Here is a 19,323-nt window from a genome sequence, read left to right on the forward strand (position 1 = left end):
TTAAAAAGAATGACCTGATCCGCTAGCAACACGGTAAATTCTTCTATGTCAATTTTCTAAAATCGATTTTTAAATAAAAATAATAATTCTACATGAAGCTTCTATGTCAATTGTCAAGGCTGTTTTTAGCATGACATTTACAAAGAGAGTGCGTACCTCTTAAATTGGGGTTTGATACCCAAGAGCCCACTATGAATCCACGATGATGTCAATAATGGGTATTTAGTCCATATCATTTTGACATCAACCTACTAGCCTCGCTAACTAACTAACTACTGTAACTAGTTAGGTGTGAAATAGCAGCATGCAATTGGAGTTGAATAATTATGAAAATACTCGATCTTTACATTAGTAATGTGTGGCTATTCACTATTCAGTGGTTTTAATTTTATTAGTCATCTTTTAATTTTAGAACTCTGGCTGGAAACTAAAGTTATACGTACAATACATTAAAGTAAATACTATGCATTGTTACTCACCTCTATTTATAGTACTATATTTTTTTTTTATATTAGACCTGATGCTAAGCACCACAATGTATTAGGCACATACATGGAGTATATATAATAATCTGACATATTCAATCTACTTTTACACTGTAACAGTACAAGTAACGAAGAACCGTGATTGTTCAAAGTCAAACTTGTAGACATTTTTCCATGCAATACAGAACTACATTAAAATATATATTTAATATAATTGGAACGATAATGTAGGGTCTTTATTTTATGATTTATTGGGACATAACCTGTTGATTTGTAAGACTCTCCTGCAAAAAATAGCTACTGAGATGTCAACATCTGAGCCAAACCTCACCCAAATTAAATACTAGCAAGACCCAACTTTTGTTACATAGCAACAACAAGCCCTAAATTTGATCATATATATACATATAAATGGAATGGAAATTTGGTGCCAACATTTAATGAAATTAAACCCATAATTGGAATCAAATGCAAACCTAAACCAACCACTTCAATTACACTTTTTAATTATTGGTTTTATCGGTCACAGAGACATTTATTTCAATTTATTTAATCATCATGTATCCATGCATATAAGATATTGACACATACATGAAGGAAAATGAAAGTTCTCAACAAATTGCAGATAAATAATCTATAATTCAGAAAAGAAATTAATTAATATAAATAAAACAGTACAAAAGTAATTAGAAAGAACAACATGTTCGAGTTATTATTATCACTTCACATATACACGTGCATTTTGCTTCTTGCTGAAGGGCAATTTGGTACTTTCACGAGATCCTCTCTACTCTAACACTGTCCCTGAGAATTTCTAGATCTGCAAATCTGCGCCGTTATTCCAAACCTTTCCATTTTAGGTTTCAATTCTTTTGCTATCAAAGCAACAACAGCAAGAAGGATGAGAGAACGATTGGATTGAAGAAAGAGCGAGAGGGAGCAGGCGCGGCGGAGGGTGGCGGAGGACTGTAGTAGTAAAACGGAAAATAAGGAACTATCGGATTAGGTGGCGGCGGTGCCGGACCATAGTATCTGTTGCTAGGCGGAGGATAATAATAGTAAGTTCCTCCTCCGCCGCTGCCGCTGCTGGATGACGGAGGAGGTGGAGATGAGTAAGTGTATGAGTTAGATGGTGGAGGTGGAGAGTAATAGTATGATGAGCTTCCACTTCCACTACCACCGGAAGAGGAAGGTGGAGTCGGAGTAGGAGGGGGAGGGCAGTTGTTTGTGGATGAAGATGGCGGAGGTGACGGCGGTGGTGGAGATGGAACTTGGTTGCATGGATTATCACAAGAAGTACACATTGTGCACTGGATCTGTTCCTTGGAGGTGATTTTGAGATGGTGATCTACTGCATCGGTTGATGATAAATGAAAATACACATTGATGAGTATTAACATCGCTCTTATGAAAAGTTGTATTGTTTTCATAGTTGATTTGGAAGATAGAAACCAATGAGAGATGAGAGTATATGGTAAGGGAAAGTGTGGAGTTTGAAGTGTTGTGGAGAAAAGAAAAAGAAAGTGGGGTGAATGAGTGTAAGAGGAGAAAGGTTGGCTTGTGACTAGGACTTTTTCTTTTCTAAGCTAGAATGCACTACCTTTTTATTCATGCGACTTTCTTTATTTTTATATTGTTAATTCTTTAATTAATTTAAACAATGAGAAACAAGATACTAAAGTAAATACAACGGCCTTAGAGCATGATTATCGGGTTGGTATGAGAGTTGCTACAAAAAATTTAATGAATAGTTTACTTGTATTGCCGTTTTTAAATTAGATGATGTGCTTAAGCTAAAACACCTTTCTTAATATAGCACATGGGAGTTAGGATAAAGAAATGATGAGTAACCCTGCTAAAGTTTGCGCTTTGAAACCAAGAAAATCACGTCGAACAAGAGGATTTTCTAGCTCGCAGTACCAAGAAACTCAGAGAAATAAAGATGATATACAACTCACACACGAGTCTTAATGCAAGTTGCTGGTATTGGTAGAGAAGAAAGTCTATTCTTCAAACAGATAGTGACAGGGGAAACGTCTAGTGCAAGAAAGACAGAGGAAGACCAACAGATTAACATGGAGGAAGAAGAAGACATTGGGATGGGTCTTCAAATTGCGAAAAAGAAGTATTGTGAATATGAATGCCCTGAATTCATTTTAACCAAAGAAGAAGAGGCAAGAATCGCACAACCTTGGAAGTAAGGAGTCATTGTGAAAATGTTGGGGAGAAGGATTGGTTTCAAGGCATTGGAAAAACGACTCAATCAGCTATGGACGCAACATGCCTAAACATTGTGGATCTTGGGCATGATTACTACCTAATCCCACTCACATGCAAAGAAGATCACCAAACAACACTATAAGAAGGGTTTTGGCTCATATATGATCACTATTTGACAGTGCATGAATGGAGTCATAACTTCATTCCGTCGAGTGGTACCATTGAACAACTTGTTGTCTGGGTTCGTATCACTGGATTACCGATTGAGTATTACAATCATTGTATGCTCTCATTTATTGGCAACCGTATGGGGAAGATAGTTAAAGTTGATAAAAACACCTTGTCTAGAGAAAGAGGAAAGTATGCGAGGTTGTGCACCCAAGTTTAATTAACGAAGCCTCTGTTGGCAATGTTTGAGATCAAAGGGAGGCACTATAAAGTGGAATATGAAGGGATGTATTTGCTCTGGTTGCTTGTGGTCGCATTGGGCATTATGCCGAAGGTTGCTCAGAGAGAAGTGAACATGTGAATAAGAATGGGACGGCGAATAACAATAAAATGACGGCAAAAAACAAAGAAGAGGGCCTCAATGAAGGACCATAAAAGGTGGTCCAAAAAACTAGAAAACCGAGGAAAAATGATTATGGATTTATAAGTAAACAAGGTGGAGGGTAGACAAACAAAGGGGGAGCTTCGACGGCAGCGGGCTCCAGATTTCAAGTGTTAACGAAGGAGCTGGAGAACAAAGGCGATGAAAGAACTATTGATGTTACCACAGTGCAACACATGAGGGAAGAAGTTGAGATTCAAACTGACGCAGTAACGACGAGCAAGGAGGTTATTGCAACAACTGACACGAAGAAAAAGTGAAAAGAAAAGAATCACATGCAGCATCTTGACATGGGATCACGTAGAGTTACTAAAGATCGAATCAGAGGTGGAACACATGGAAAAGGTAAAAAATACCTGGAAAAAATCCTGCAAGAATCTAAGGTCGATGAGCTTATTTGAGATTTAAAAATCAATGAACCAAACACACCAGGGGTGGGCCATACATCTGTAATGTCTATTTCTGCTGGGTCGAATGAAGTTTTGGGCACCATGTCTGATAAACTTAGCCCAAAAACCTTAAGGGCCCAAGGAGCGTCCAAACCTGGGAGTGGTGGCAAAGGGGATCAAATGAATTCCCTAACCTTTGATGTTGTGATTATCGAGATCAAGAAGAACATCACCATAGATGCTGCAGATTCACCACCTCTCATTTTGTACGATGCTGATGAAGTTGATATGGTTTTGGTTAAAGGTACACCGAGTCAATGGCATGGAGTGGATCCGAACTTTGAATCATTCTTATGATTAGTGAACAACCTAAAATCTTTATGTGGAATTGTAGAGGATTTGCGAATACTGCCTTCACTCGAGTCTGTCAAAATCATGTGAAGATTGCACAGCCTGATATTTTATGGTTACGAGTTTGTTAATAATAGGTGGTATGAGGATGGTATTGCTTTAGCCTGGAAGAAGGATAAAATTGAGATTATAGTCATTCAAAAATACTTTCAATTCATTCATTCTATCATCAAGGTTGAAGATGGTACTACTTAGTTTTTCACCACTATGTATGCTAGCCCTAGAGAAGAGAATAAAAATGAGTTATGGGAGGCGCTTCATGTAACGCCCCAAATTTAATTAATTGATCAATTAAACTAATTAATGATTCAATTGATGGGAATTTTCGAATTTGGAAATTTATCGGAATTAATTTAAGTGAAAAGTCGAATTATTATACTACTCGAGCGGTTAAGTGGAAAGTCGAATTAAATTGGTCGGTTTAATCGGAGAAATAATATTAGGAATGATATTATTATTTTGGAATAATTATTTAATCAAGTGTGATTGGTTGGTATTAGTAAAATGGAGGTGTGATTGTAGGCCTAATAAGAGGAATACTGTTATTTGGTTATATTTGATAAAAAGAGAAAAATTGAGGTATTAGTAATTGTTAGCGGAAAGTGGCTATCAGAAGCAAGGGTTTTGGAGAATAGGTTTCCGTGAAGAAGAGAAGGAAAAAGAGATATGGGATCTGCGCCGGAAAGGAGAAAATGGAAGAAGTTTGCGAAGCCGGAAGCTTGGAATTCGACCAGAAATTGAGAGCGGTCTCCAATTCAAGGTAAGGGTGGGGTTCGATCTCTATAACCGGGAATATGATAAACCGTATGTGGGGTTTGGAATCATGAATTTTATCTCTATGTGTATATGATTTTGGTGTTTCTGTATGTGATTGTTTTTGGAAATTTGTCTTAGGTATATTAATTACTGATTGGCTCCATTGATTGAATTATTTATGCATATGGTGATGTATGAATAAGAATTGTGATGGTTTAATTGAATCGATGATAAACTAATTGAATTATGGTAATATCAACACTAATTTGTTTGAGTTGTTATTAACAATCAACGATGAAGATATTCTGGAAAAGCGGCTGAATTAGAAGAATAGGAGCGAGGTTGAAGAAGAAGGAAGTAAGGGACGGGGACCACCCACTAAGGGGCGGGGGGCCCATAGGAAAAAGATGGTGGCGGTGGGGCCTAAGCATTAAGGGTGGACGCCCCACTTCTATGGGATGGGCGCCATAAAACTAAGAACGTGGGCCACCAACGTTCATTCCAAATCTTCATTTTTTCTAAGTACCTGTAGGTAATAACTGTAGGTAATAATTAGTGTAATTTCCAGTAATCTCATCCTAACTAAATTCAGTAGCAATAAGGTAGGTAGCAGTGGCAAAGTCACATGAAATTGATGCAGTAATAGAAGCTGGATTAGCAGAGCTGTAATTATAGCTGAGTTGTGTTATGGTTATTAGCAACTGGTTAAAGGGGTTTATTTGAAGTATCATTTTAAGTTTAAATGGCAGGATAAAAATATGATAGCAGAAACTATATAAACAATAAGAGGCAGTAAACCAGTAGTAAGAAATAAATCAGTGTAGTAGGGACTGGCTTTGTAGCAACTGTAAGTCGTAATAATCAAGGCTTGGGGATGATAATAAGAATCGATGAAAACAATACCACATATGTGTATTAAAGGGTTTATCTGATGAAATAATTAACAGGTTTAGGACGAGAATTATTCGAATAATTACGGAATGTGTATAGGTTACTTTGGGTCGAATTGATGTGTTAAATAATTATTGAAAATATATGAATTGTCGTATAATTAATTGTATTGATCTGTTGTGATGTTTGTGTCGTTGTTGATGTATTGTTGTGATGTTTTGCTTTTGTTGTTGTTCTGTTGCTGATTTTGTTGTCGTGTCGTGCTGATATGAAGTTGTAGGCCAATGGCCAGTGACGTTGTGGTGTTATTATTCTGTTAACCTTGTGATGCGCAGAAAATTTAGTGACGATGTGTTACCTCTAATTATTGGTAACAATGGTGATATAGGCTTATACCTTTGTGATGAATGATTAATGTTGTGATATGATGTTGCATGCGTCGAGTCACATGCATTGCATATTTTTGTGACAGCCTGGATTGACAAATTAGTGACGAAGGCTTATGCCTGTTTTGATGTGCCTCTAATAACTGGCAATTCGCGATGGGGGTTGAAGCTCTGGGTACCACATGCATGTGCATTGTTAGTGTCGCATCTTGTTTTGCATAAGTGTAATTTAATTGTGAAGTGTTGTGACGTGATTTTATGAATGTATATGATGTATTGTGACTTGAATTATGATGTGAATTACTTGTTGGATAATATGATGTGAATTGCGATGTTATTACTGTGAAGTGATGATTTTATAACATTCGAACTCTAATGCATATTGTTTATCATACTCCTGTTTATATGGTTCGATATCTCACCCATTCTTTTTGAATGTTACTCCTATGTTAGTAACGTGCAGGTTAAGAAGATTAGTGCATCTGCGGGATAGCTTGGGAGATGTTAATCTTTCATTGCTTCTGTTGAGTCGGGTCTTACTCTGATATGTAACACTCGAGAAGGGATGAATGTTTAGTCGTTGTGTATTGATGTATACATTGTTTTGATAATATGAAGTTTAATATTTATAAAGTACACTTTAGGTCATCTGAATATCAGTGTTATATATCTGTTTAATTAAAATGGGAAGTTATTTTGTGATGTTTGATTTAATGTGACGTGTGACATCCTAATTTGATATTTATAAATTGGAAAAGAACTACTCTGATTTTCTTAATATTCTACGGGGTAAATTGAGGTCTTACACTTCAACTGATTCCTCTTTCCATGAATCGAGCTTGGATACTGGGCGAAGAATTCAATGATGTCATGGATTCTAGAGAGAAAATAGGTGGTATCCCTGCTTCAACTTGCAAATGTAATATGTTTCAAAGCATAATTGATGCTTGCAACCTTATGGACATAAGAGCTACACGTTCACTTGGATGGTGCAAATTACTCATGGAGGAACTCGTGTATATGAAAAAATCGACAAAATTGTTTGTAATCATACAAGGAGGATACTCTTCCCTGATGCCAACTTAAAAGTTCTCACTCAAGTGGATTTCTCTGATCACCACCCTATTCTTGTTACCATCAACAGAAGCTTGAGAAGCACTTTAGTCAAGCCCTTCAAATTTGAATGTGCCTGGATGCTTGAAGATAGATATGAGACTATGCTTGATAAGGTTTGGTGTGAAGAGGATGGATTAGTGGCAAATATTACCAATTTGTGTCATCAAATTAGTGAGTGTAAGATGCAAATTGTCAATAACCTTATCAGCAAAAAGAGGCATTTTATAATGAGAATTGTAGGCATCCAAAAAGTTATTCAAGAAGTTAGAGGGCATGGTGGATTAAAGAGGATGGAAAAGACATCAATAGGAGTTGCTTAATACCTTGCACCTAGAAGAGCTTGTTTGGTTTCAAAGATCTAAAGCCAAATGGCTTGTTGATGGTGATAGAAACAATAGATTCTACCACATGAAAGCAATTCAAAGACGAGGGAGGAAAAACATTACTATGATAAAATATTCTCATGGAAATTGGATTGACAACCCTACTACTAATGAAAAAGCTCTCTAGGGATAATTTTCAACAGCTTTATATTGAAGACTTTTGCATCGACCCTTGGCGTGCCACCAATTGCACCTTTCCCCAACTAGATGACAAGATGCAACATATTTGTAACCTTGTAAGAAATTGCATGCATCACAAATTAAAAAAACAAAGATATGAGAAATTTACCAAATGTGAGAGAAGAATGTGTTTATCTTGAATGGAGAGAAATAGAAGTTTGAAGATGCTAAGTTTGAATAAACATAAGTATAACTTGAGAGAAAGATTGGAACAATGTTGGAGCAGGAGTAAACACTAATGAGAGCTCCGTTCTTCACTGGTTTATTTGGTTTCAAATGTAAGGAAAAGAAGAGGAAAAAAAACAATATTGCTTAAATGAATGCGTATGAATTTCAATATCCGTAAGATGTTAGTCCTAAATTTGAATTTTGAAAGCTAGACATCTTTTCAACTTTTATTTGGTTGTGGTTCTAAGGTTGGGCTTGTTGTGGTGTGTTCGAATTTCAATATCCGTAAATTGTTAATCCGGAGCTTAAAATCCAAATATATTTTTTTACTTGTATTTGGTGTGTGGTTTGATGCGTCTGGATTCTAAAATCCATAATTTGAGAGTATTTATGAAATTTCGTCAAGGTGAGTAAGTAAATCATGAGGTGCGATGAACACTGTTCATTTTTTTTCTTTTATATATACAATAGTGCTCCCAAGATAATTGGGCCGATGCTATGGCCCAATAGCCCAATAATGCAAAGCAAAATTGTTTATCCATTGGGGCATTAGCAACCAATTAGAAGACATAAAAGCAAGTCAACAACAACTCAAAAGCTCCCTCCTCTCTACGGCATCCAGCATTTCAAATTTCAATCACAAATTTATAGAGCTGTTGAGGACCGTTTCAAAAAAAAGTTGATAACCAACAAAACAAGTTTTATAGTAATAATAAAAAAAAACACAAATCCTTTTTCAAGTCTTTACACATAAAACCAAATCAAATAAATAATAATCTTTAAAGATTTTATAAATGGAACGGCACGAAATTGAACCCAGCAAACATGCCCTGTTCTCTGAATTAATCAACTAATCACACACGGCATAAATAAATAAATAAATCATAACACGTTCTAAAATTACAGCTTCTTTTAAGCTGGATGACCCTTTCCATTTCTTAAACGCGTTTAAGCATTATTATTCATTTACCTTTCAGAAAAAATAAATCATTTCCAATCTCACTTTAATTAAAAATAAACAAATCAAATACAAAATTTATTAAATAAATAAATAAATAAATACTATATATATTTAGTTTATCTCTTATTTTTCAAATTTCGAATTTCAAGCAAACGAATCCCAAACAGACACAACAACGATGATCTCGCAACTACGGAGTCACTACTGTTTTTTCAGCATCGTCGTTTTAGCAACAATCCTACTTGCAACGACGTCGTTTACCGATGCTCAAACCTGCAACGGCATACTCGTTTCGTACTCCGCCGGAACCGGAGTACGCCTCCCACCGAACGTCACCGATCCTAAGAAACAACCGTACCGATTCGAATCGACGTTGACTGTGCTCAACAGCGGTCTCGATGAGCTCAAGTCATGGAAGGTCTTCGTCGGATTTCGGCACGACGAGTTTTTGGTTTCTGCTTCCGGCGCCGTCCTCGCTGACGGCACCACTCTCCCTGCCGCCGTCGGGAATGGTACTGTCTTCGCTGGATATCCAATGACCGATCTCAAGACTGCTGTTGAAACTGCTGGGGATTTGACTCAGATGGAGGCGCGGATCGATCTTATCGGTACCGTGTTTGGAGTGGCGCCGCCTAGTGTTCCTTTGCCGTCCTCCATCAACCTCGCCAATGATGGTTTCATCTGCGGTAAAGCCACCGGTCAAGGTAGTTTCCTTTTTTCTTGAAATTATTTATCTAGGTTAAATTTTGGATTACAATTTTTATGATCTAAGATTTGATTTTAGTTCTGACACTTGCGACTACGTTTAATTTTTTCACTTTTTTCACTTTTTAAAATTATTATCGGTGTCGCCATGTCAGTGTCGGGACCTTATTGAGGTCTCCATGTTTCATAGGTTATAAGTGCTTAATTGAGGTTTTTATCTTTTGTTAGGGAAGAATGGGACTAATGTGTGTTGTACAAGAGATCCAAAGTTCAAAACAAACATTACTACAGATGAGAAGTTTCTGCCTCGTCAAGATGGTGATCTTACTATTATGTATGATGTGATAAGATCTTATGATTCGAATTATTGGGCCGAGGTTACTATTTCGAACCATAATCCTCTTGGAAGGCTTGATAATTGGAATTTGAATTGGGATTGGATGAATGATGAGTTTATTTTTACGATGAAAGGTGCTTATCCGTCTGTTGTGGATGCTTCTGATTGTATTTTCGGTAAGCAGGGTACATTTTACAAGGATCTTGATTTTGCGACTGTTTTGAATTGTCAGAGGAGGCCTACGATTATTGATCTTCCTCCTACTAAGTTCAATGATACCGATCTTGGGAAGATTCCGTCTTGTTGTCGGAATGGTACCATATTGCCGCAGTCTATGGATCCTAGCAAGTCGATTTCGAGATTCCAAATGCAAGTGTATAAGATGCCGCCGGTGCTTAACCGATCAGAGCTTTCTCCGCCGCAGAACTGGAAGATTAGTGGTTCGCTTAATCCTGACTATAAATGCGGTCCTCCGATTCGTGTTAGCCCTACTGCGAATCCAGATCCGACAGGGTTGCCGTTGAACAAAACTGTAATGGCGAGTTGGCAGGTTGTGTGTAACATAACAACAGCCAAGGGGACGTCAAATAAATGCTGTGTCTCGTTTTCAGCTTATTACAATGAATCAGTTATTCCATGCAAAACGTGTGCATGTGGATGCGCCAAAAATGTGGGAAATACTTGTAGTACGACTGCACCTGCTATGTGGCTTCCGTCGGACGCACTACTTGTTCCTTTCGACAACCGAACTGCCAAGGCTAAGGCATGGGCGAGTCTGAAACATCTACCAGTGCCAGATCCAATGCCTTGCAGTGATAACTGTGGTGTGAGCATAAACTGGCATTTACTTACAGATTACAATAAAGGATGGAGTGCAAGGGTCACACTTTTCAATTGGGGTGATACTAATTTTGCAGACTGGTTTGCTGCTGTGCAAATGGACAAAGCTACTGCCGGTTTTGAGAAAATGTATTCGTTTAATGCAAGCGCCATAGAAATAAACGGCAGGAATAATACGATAATAATGCAAGGTTTGGAGGGGTTGAACTATCTTGTCGGAGAAACAGACGGAGCTGACCCTCGGAGAGATCCTAGGGTACCTGGCAAACAACAGTCAGTAATGTCGTTCACAAAGAAAACTACTCCTGGAATTAGCGTCGTTCACGGTGATGGGTTTCCCACGAAAGTGTTCTTCAATGGGGAGGAATGTTCTCTTCCTTCTGTGTTTCCAACCAGTAGTGCTTCCAGGAAGGAATTCTCCTTCGCTACTTTGATGCTTCTACCATTGTTGTTAGCCGTTTTTATGTGGTAATAGCGGTTTTGTTAAGTTTGATTTTGGTGATTCTGGGTTCGCCGTTGTCCTGGACAGGATTTGATTCACAGATTGAACAAGTCACAGAAACAAAATGAGTAATCTTAGTGCACTGAGTTGTGCCGTAACATCCATTCGTCTAGTTTTGGATTCTGTTGCAATCCTTATTCAACTTATATGATTCTTTCAAAAGTTGTTATGGTACAGAAGATTGTAGAACTGTGTTAGATGATAGAAATATATTACTTTGTCTATTGAAATTTTTGCATGGGTTTTTAATTCTCATTGTAATTTTTTTTTTCACTCTCATTTTTTTTATTAAAACTTTCTATTGCATCCTTTTATTCCAGAGTACAAATTTCACTTCAATGGAGATGGATCTTTGAAATTTCAGTTTGTTTTAAGATTGTAAAAAAAGTACTTATGGCGATTTCAGTAACTTCATTGCAAAAGCAATTGTGGAAGTAGATAGTAGTTCTAGTTCCAAGGATTTAAGTATTAATTTACTTAATTAGAATGAAAAATTTGCAAGAAAATACATAGTACAGAATAATTTTTTCTTCAAATTTTTTTATATGTTTTGCTTACAATTAAAAAATTAAGGCTCAAAGGTTTGCAACAACTCCAAACATTTATTTATTACAAGTTGGCCAACGAATGATTTTTTCTTGAAAATTATGAAATGCTAAAAATGTTTTGTTTAGTAGTAATATCCAAAAGCATACCCAATTGTCTATTGAGGAGTGCTAGCAACACTCTCTTTTCAACACTCTCTCTAACACTCACTTTATTATTGGTTAAAACATGTGTGGGTCCCTCACTTTGGAAATGGATCCCACATAAAGTGGTAGGACCCACACATGTTTCAACCAATAAGAAAGTGAGTGTTAGAGAGAGTGTTGAAAAGAGAGTGTTGCTAGCATTTCTCATTGTCTATTTTATATAAATAGCTATGTTAACCACAAAAAGCTAACTAAAGTGTCACTATTTAGTTCTCTTTTTGTCTTCTAGAAAGTGACACTATTTCATTCCTAACTGTTTGATTCCTTTTCATCAATAGGATTGTTCTTAATATTATGTTCAAATAGCATTTTTTTTCCATACAAATAATAGCATTTGCATCACAGCAGCATTTATAAAAATCTTTCATAGCACAAGCAGCTATAACATAAAATCCCAAATAAGTACTAAATCATGTTCATGTACAAAGAATCCATAACATAATCAAAGAGCAGAATGGTCACAGCTGAAACATTATAGCACAAAACTACCGACCGACACAAACATAAACATCCGGAAAAGAATAGTCAGAACAAATGTCTTGAAACGACCGAATAAAAATATTTACACACTTACGACAGTCATTTACTTTGAAGAACATAAAATTTAAAGAGGAACAAAAGGAATTTTTTTTCATGATTTGTTATTGAAGTTAGAAGTACTCCTATGAGTTTGCAATTCTTCCCTAACCCAAACATACCTCTTCAAGAACACCCTAAAATTAGAACATTGCTAGAAATGTTGCTATCAATAGCAGCAGTCAAAAATTGCACATGCCTTGTGCATTTTATGCAGTCGAGTTTTGTAGTCGATTCATCTTGATCGATAAAGAACGTCAAGACTAAAACCAATATAGTACACTACTCCCAGAAGTTTGAATATTTGACATCAACGAAATTCTTTTGTCTAGATAATTTAGACTCGGTTTGAAAATAGCTAAGTGCAGAATGATAACATGCATATGTAACAGCAACTATTTACACTTGCAATTGCAATCTGAAAGAACAGGCTTGAGAGTCACTTCTAGACAGGAATGTTGTCCAGAGAATATCCGTCGAAGTCAAACTCATTCTCGCCTTGTACAATGCCTTCCTGCTGAAGCAAACAAACAAAATATTGATTTGTTTATAGTGGAAATGTACAACAATACTATGAATGTTTCGGATCAAACGAAAGAAGGATGACCAACCTGTTTCAGAAGTACACTCATAAGATCCTCCTGTCCGTAATGATCGGGGAAGAGATTAGTCTGGGAGCTCGCGTCTGGAACCATTTCAGACTTAATAACCCTTGTTGAATTTTCAACAAGGGGATTGAAGTTTTGAACGCCATTTTGGAAATTACCTTGTTCCGAGCTTTCTCCTAGAGAAAAAGGAGATTTTCCAATCAAAGAGTTATCTCTGTTATGTCCATTTTGTGGCGTAGAAGAATAACCCTGACCCTGACGGACCAAAACTGATGGCGAGACATCGATGTTACCATGTAAAGGATTTGCATGCTGCGAGGAATCATATGTTAGACCAGGGTTTGTCATTCCCCAGTCCCGAGGCTTCTGATGGTTCAGTTCGTTAAAAATATCATAACTTGGAAATCCAGCTGATCCTTTGATACCCGAATTAACTTCGGGCTGAAATGTGCCTTTGGTTGTGATACTAGATATACCTGGAGTGCTTCCGAGAGGAAAACTAGTAACAGACATTTCAGTGCTTTGATTCATGGGAGAATTAAAAAACATAGAGCTCTGTGGAACAGAATTAAATGAAGGCCCTCTGCTGCTACTAGCTATGCCGTTTCTCCCTAAAAGACCGTCGGAAATTCCATTTGATACAGTAGACTGCCCCAAGAGGTTCGGTAGTCTGGGAATACGGGGACTGATATTTTCACTTAGCATCTGACCTCTAGGTTGGGATTGTTGTGGCATCTGCATCAATAAAGGATTTCCCTGTGGTGACGTGCCAGGGACTCGCATATTCAAGTTGCCAAGGGATTGAGCTGCAGACTGGTGCAAATTGGCAAGCTGCTTTGGCTCCATGTTAGTTGGAACTCCGTGAAGAAGATTTGTCGGTTTATTATTGCTCAAAAGTTGTTGCTGCCCTTCTCCAAATCTCAACCTCGGGTTTTCGAAACTGAAAAGGTTTCTTTGATCCATAAGAGGCATAGGTAAGCCTGATTTCACAGCTGACCTACCGAGTCCCGCAGCTTGAAGAGTCGCTAAACTTTGTGCTGGAAGCTGGCCCGCAGCTGCAAGAGTTTGCAGATCAAGACCATTCATCGATGAAATCGTCCCGAATGACGCCTCTTGCGGGCTGAGAAATGAGTTGTTCTGGTGCTGAGAAACTCCACTCAATCTTCGAAGATACAATCGATATTTCTGTAACAACAAAATAAAAAAATAAATGTTATCTCCATTCACTAATAATCATAGTATAAGTGTGTATGACCACAAGAAGACGTAGGGATATAAAATTTAACTTGAAACGTTTCTGAAGTACATGGTGGATAACAGTATGATACCTGCAGGTGGCTAGCGACATTTTCTCGGGTGAGCCCGGGAACATTCATCAATTCCAGAATTTTTTTAGGAACAGCCTCTGCATACATATATCAAATTTGAATCAGGTAAGACTCAAAAACACCACAATACTTCGAAGCTAAGATGTTCAAGCGGATATTGAGTGCAAAATACTAGTGTAGAAAAAAAAAATTATTGATTATAAACACTGGATAGTAAACCAAGATGACAATGGTATGGTTCGTGATTGAACATAAAATTAAAGGTACGACAGAAAATGAATGCATTCAGGATGAAGTTGTAATAAAAATGATTCGCAGAAATCGGTGAAATTATCAACTAGTATAGTTTTAAAACCGGTTAGCAGAAATCGACAGTATACGAAATTTAGATGTAGAATCCGAAGGATTATCCATCAAAAGTATTGAGAGGTATTGCCGAGTCTTAATCTGCAAAGATGGAAAATAATTTTTTTCTTAGAAGGAATGCAGGTGAAGGATACATACTGTCAATTCCTAGTTGATCGACAGCAGCCACAAACTGTTGATGAAGCTCGACAGACCAAACAACCCGAGGCTTCTTTAGTGTGGAGGAGTCATCTCTATCATCACCGTCCTCTTCATCATCCCTTCTCTTTCTCGAGCTTCTCCAATTACTTTCATTAGCAGAAGACGAATAATCAGCATCATCAGACGCCTTTGGATGCCGATCTCCTTCATCAGCACTACCCGACTGTTCTGAATCTTTCCAGTCATGCTTTTTCTTCCGAACCACATGTTGCCATATGTTCTTCAAAGCCTCCATACGAACCGGTTTAATCAGGTAATCACAAGCACCGTGTGTTACACCCTTCATAACAACATTTTTACCATCATCCGCAGACATCACTGTAATAATCATCATAAAAAACATTTTTGTCTCAAATCTCAATAACAATGCAGTCTACTAACAGATCTAAGTTGCGAAAAATAAACCGAAATACTCACTAATAACCGGAAGATCCATTTCCAATCCAATGTGTTCCAAGAGCTTAAATCCATCCATATCCGGCATATGGACATCACTGATAACAATGTCAAATCCATTCTTGTTCTCCCTGAGTAGTGAAAGTGCAGCTTCCGCTCGATTGCACTGCGTAACTGAAATGAACTCAACAAAATTATTACTCAAAATTCATAATCAATTAAATCAATTGAATCAAATGAATAATAACAATTAAGTTATGAGTCAAAAACAAATCTGAAAACCAGTACTTCAAAATCAAAACCAGGTTCAAAAAAAGGGGAAAAAAACCAAAAAAAAAACTAGCTTCTCCAGCTACAAGCTATTGATACAGTTCATGATATGAGTAAACAATTTCAAATCCATTAAATTGGAAGAGAAAAAAAAAAGTCTTGAAAATTCATGATTAGTGCTACTGTTCCATAAATCAGATTTTGTTTGATCAAAAAAAGTTCTACAGAAAAATCGATTCTTTGTATTTTGATTAAGGGTTTTTCAATTGAAGATAAAGTTGAATTTTTTTCACGGGGTTTTCAAATAATCAACTAATTAATCATTGAAAAAAAATGAAAATTCAGTTAAAATATCATTCAAATTCAATACCTTCATAATAACACGACCTCAGCATCTTCTCGAGGATTTTCAGACACGTGGGATCATCATCCACAACGAGAACTCGCAAACCCGCCGGGAACTGATCGGAACCTTCACCGGATTTCATAGAAACAGTTGTAGTAGTAACCGTAGAAATGGATCCTTTACCGTTAGTAAGATTCATACTAAGAGATCCAAAACAACAAACAAAACATGAAACACAAAAGAGAACACAAACGTTGGTGTTGGTTCACATAGTTAATTTCATTTCAATTTCAATTTTCAACTTTGAATTTGAAGGTAGAGTGAAAGTGAAACAAAAGTAACTGAAGTTCGCAACTCAAGAGAACGCAAGAATCGGAGAAGAAAGAAAGAAAGAGAAACTGAATTTTTGTGTCTGAAATTTTTTACATAAAATAATAAATATTGTTCTCCGACCTCAATGTTATGTCCCTCCTCGCTTTGTCACTGTTTCATGCTGAATTAATTTATTGACTATTTAATTAATTATTTATTGCTCGTCAAAAAAAGAAAATTTATTTAATTAATAATAATTAAAATTTTACTAATTAGTCTGATTCAGCAAGATTTTTTTTAATATAATATTTGTATTTTTTTTATAAATTCAAAAAAAATGTTATTTTTAAATATTTCCAAAAAAATCATTAAAATAACAAAAATAAAAAATATATCATTGGATAAAATCAAATTCATAGAATTTAACAAATTTAATATTATTTTGAATTACATCAGTTCAACTGTTAACTGTATATATGAAGTAAATTTGAAATCGTGGATTTGAATGGTGACTCAGTAGATCTGATATTTTTGTACAACTATCAATTGAGTTGATTTAACGGATTATGTATTTTAAGTTATTAATGTATATTAATGTAGTATGTTTGTGAAGCTTTGGATGTAATTATAATGTTTTATTAGAGTAATGATTGTTGAGTCATGTGTACTTTATTTTTTATTTTTGAAGGAGTGGTGTGTGGTTGTTAATTTGATAAATAGTTTAAGTTGGGAGTTCTGAAATGAAAGAGTGGATCCAGCTCATTCATTGGAGGAAGGGACCCCTCTTCTATCCTCATCTTAAATCTACGTCCCGACACAACTCAAATGTATATGAAAATGTTCATATTATAATATATCTTTAAAAAATGTCGAATTTGTAAAAAATATAAAGTAAGAAATAAATTGAATAAATACTATTTTTGTTTTAATATTCAAATAATACAGTGATGGTAAAATTAACAACAACAAAGAATTTGTAAAAAAAATATAAAGTAAGAAATAAATTGAATAAATACTATTTTTTGTTTTAATATTCAAATAATACAGTGATTGTAAAATTAACATTTGAGTGGTCTAGTGGTGTTTGCCGCTGGATTTGGTAGGGAGAACCACGATTCGATCTTCCGCAACTGCGATCGGGAGGGGGATGAAACCAATTGATGCCAGAACTCGCCCCCGAACCGGACTAAACCAAAAAAATTAACAACAACAAATAGGGATGTCGTGTAAATAGGGATGTCGCGTAAATATTACCATTGGAGTCTTCGCCCCGCCTAAAATAACATAATGTCCTTAATTTATGTATAGCTTTAAATTATTATGTAGGTTTATTTTTCATTTCATATAATTAAATTTATACACAAATTTAAAATATATATGTATTGTTAGTAAAAGAGTAGAATCTAAATGATTGTTTCAATTTTTATTATAGATTAAATATTGTTAAAACAATATATTTATCATAAAGGAATAATTTCTAAATTTTTTGTGGTTAGTTTTTGAAATTTTTAATATTAATTTGATTTAAAGTCATAAATTAAAAAAAATCATGTTTATGGATCTCCGCATAAACCTTGGAGATCCGTGGGGACCCACGGGGACGGAGATGGGGAAGAAAATCCCCGTAGCGCAGATGGAAATAAATTCGAGGGCGGAGATTGTGATGGGATGTATCCCCACCCCCGCCCCGCCCCATGGACATCCCTAACAACAAAACTTAGGTATAATTTTTTAGGTGTGGTTCTTACTATTTTCCAATAAAAATAAGATAAATATACTTGAATATCATTTAGTGACTGAAAATCGAAAAAATTTACATACGTGTCAGAAGAAATTATACATTTATCATATTTTCATTAAAAAATATGTGTAACTGTTAAGTTTGGTTTGGATTATTTTGTCAAACTGATTTATTTGAAATGTTAAAATGGAATATATATATATATATATATATATATATATATATATATATATATATATATATATATATATATATATATATATATATATATATATATATATATATATATATATATATATATATATATATATATATATATATATATATATATATATATATATACTTTGTCAAATAATATATTATAAATTAAATAATATTAGTTTCTTATTTTTAGATGAAGTGATAATGCTATTTTTATTTACAAAATTTTAAAATAATATATCATAAATTAAATTTTTTTTAAATAATATATCATAAATTAAATAATATTAATTTCTTATTTTTAGACGAAGTGATAATGATTACATACATTCATAAAAAGTTCATTCAAAATTCAAATTCATAATATGTTAGACCAAGTGATAATAATGTTTATTTTTTAAAATTTTTAGAAGAAGTTATAATTATAATAAAAAATGTTTTATAATAAAAATAATATAATATAAAAACAACTATTAATAATGTTTTGAAGATTGGGAGATAAAAAAGTTAAACTAAATAATTAAATATTATTAAAGTATAAAATAATAAATGAAAAAATTAATGTTATATTTAATATTAATATTAAAAATATAATAATTAAAGTTTATAAATACAATTGAATTTAATTGATTTAAAAAATAAAAAATTAAACATATCAAAGTGGCTTTCACCCAATACTATCCAAAAACAATTGTAAAAAACTTTCTTCTCCTTTTTGTTATTTTGGATTTTTAAACCAGATTATGTTTTGAATTAAGGTCTGTTTAGTAAAAATAGTGGTTGACTGATAAACTAGCTTATAGCTTATAGCTTATAGTTGATAAGCTAGCTTATAGCTTATAGTTGATAGCTGATCATTGATAGCTTATAGCTGATGGCTGATAAC

The 19,323-nt window shown here is 35.0% G+C and overlaps 3 protein-coding genes across 4 annotated transcripts; 1 reads left to right on the forward strand and 2 right to left on the reverse strand.

The window, feature by feature from the left end:
- Positions 1-1,129: 1,129 nt before the first annotated feature.
- On the reverse strand, positions 1,130-2,072 carry LOC131602542 (extensin-like). The gene has a single exon (XM_058874686.1). It carries the CDS (start codon positions 1,913-1,915, stop codon positions 1,364-1,366), a length of 552 nt encoding a protein of 183 aa, XP_058730669.1. The 5' UTR covers positions 1,916-2,072; the 3' UTR covers positions 1,130-1,363.
- A 6,996-nt stretch (positions 2,073-9,068) lies between these two features.
- Positions 9,069-11,570, forward strand: LOC131631114 (COBRA-like protein 7). The gene is made up of 2 exons (XM_058901893.1): positions 9,069-9,660; positions 9,890-11,570. The coding sequence occupies exons 1-2, from the start codon at positions 9,135-9,137 to the stop codon at positions 11,308-11,310; spliced, it is 1,947 nt and encodes a 648-aa protein (XP_058757876.1). The 5' UTR covers positions 9,069-9,134; the 3' UTR covers positions 11,311-11,570.
- Positions 11,571-12,511: 941 nt separating this feature from the next.
- LOC131631096 (two-component response regulator ARR2-like) lies at positions 12,512-16,625 on the reverse strand. Of its 2 annotated transcripts, none has more exons than XM_058901886.1 (6): positions 16,208-16,625; positions 15,589-15,741; positions 15,109-15,489; positions 14,605-14,681; positions 13,280-14,461; positions 12,512-13,182 (listed from the first exon to the last, which is right to left on the reverse strand). In XM_058901886.1, exons 1-6 carry the CDS (start codon positions 16,380-16,382, stop codon positions 13,114-13,116), a joined length of 2,037 nt encoding a protein of 678 aa, XP_058757869.1. In that variant the 5' UTR covers positions 16,383-16,625; the 3' UTR covers positions 12,512-13,113. The 2 variants fall into 2 exon arrangements, with proteins under 2 accessions (XP_058757869.1, XP_058757863.1); XM_058901880.1 differs by having other exon boundaries at positions 12,512-13,185.
- Positions 16,626-19,323: the final 2,698 nt, after the last annotated feature.

The sequence above is a fragment of the Vicia villosa genome, linkage group LG1 (assembly GCF_029867415.1).
Source record: "Vicia villosa cultivar HV-30 ecotype Madison, WI linkage group LG1, Vvil1.0, whole genome shotgun sequence".
Lineage (NCBI taxonomy): Eukaryota > Viridiplantae > Streptophyta > Magnoliopsida > Fabales > Fabaceae > Vicia > Vicia villosa.

Bases quoted from the DNA above. Each gene is read 5' to 3' on its own strand.
- LOC131631114 (XM_058901893.1), top strand. From the start codon at position 9,135: ATGATCTCGCAACTACGGAGTCACTACTGTTTTTTCAGCATCGTCGTT. The intron at 9,661-9,889 runs GTAGTTTCCTTT...ATCTTTTGTTAG, and splicing joins CGGTAAAGCCACCGGTCAAG to GGAAGAATGGGACTAATGTG.
- LOC131602542 (XM_058874686.1), bottom strand. From the start codon at position 1,915: ATGAAAACAATACAACTTTTCATAAGAGCGATGTTAATACTCATCAAT.
- LOC131631096 (XM_058901880.1), bottom strand. From the start codon at position 16,382: ATGAATCTTACTAACGGTAAAGGATCCATTTCTACGGTTACTACTACA. The intron at 14,462-14,604 runs GTATCATACTGT...TTGTTGTTACAG, and splicing joins ATGTCGCTAGCCACCTGCAG to AAATATCGATTGTATCTTCG. The intron at 13,186-13,279 runs GTTGGTCATCCT...TGTTTGCTTCAG, and splicing joins TGAGTGTACTTCTGAAACAG to CAGGAAGGCATTGTACAAGG.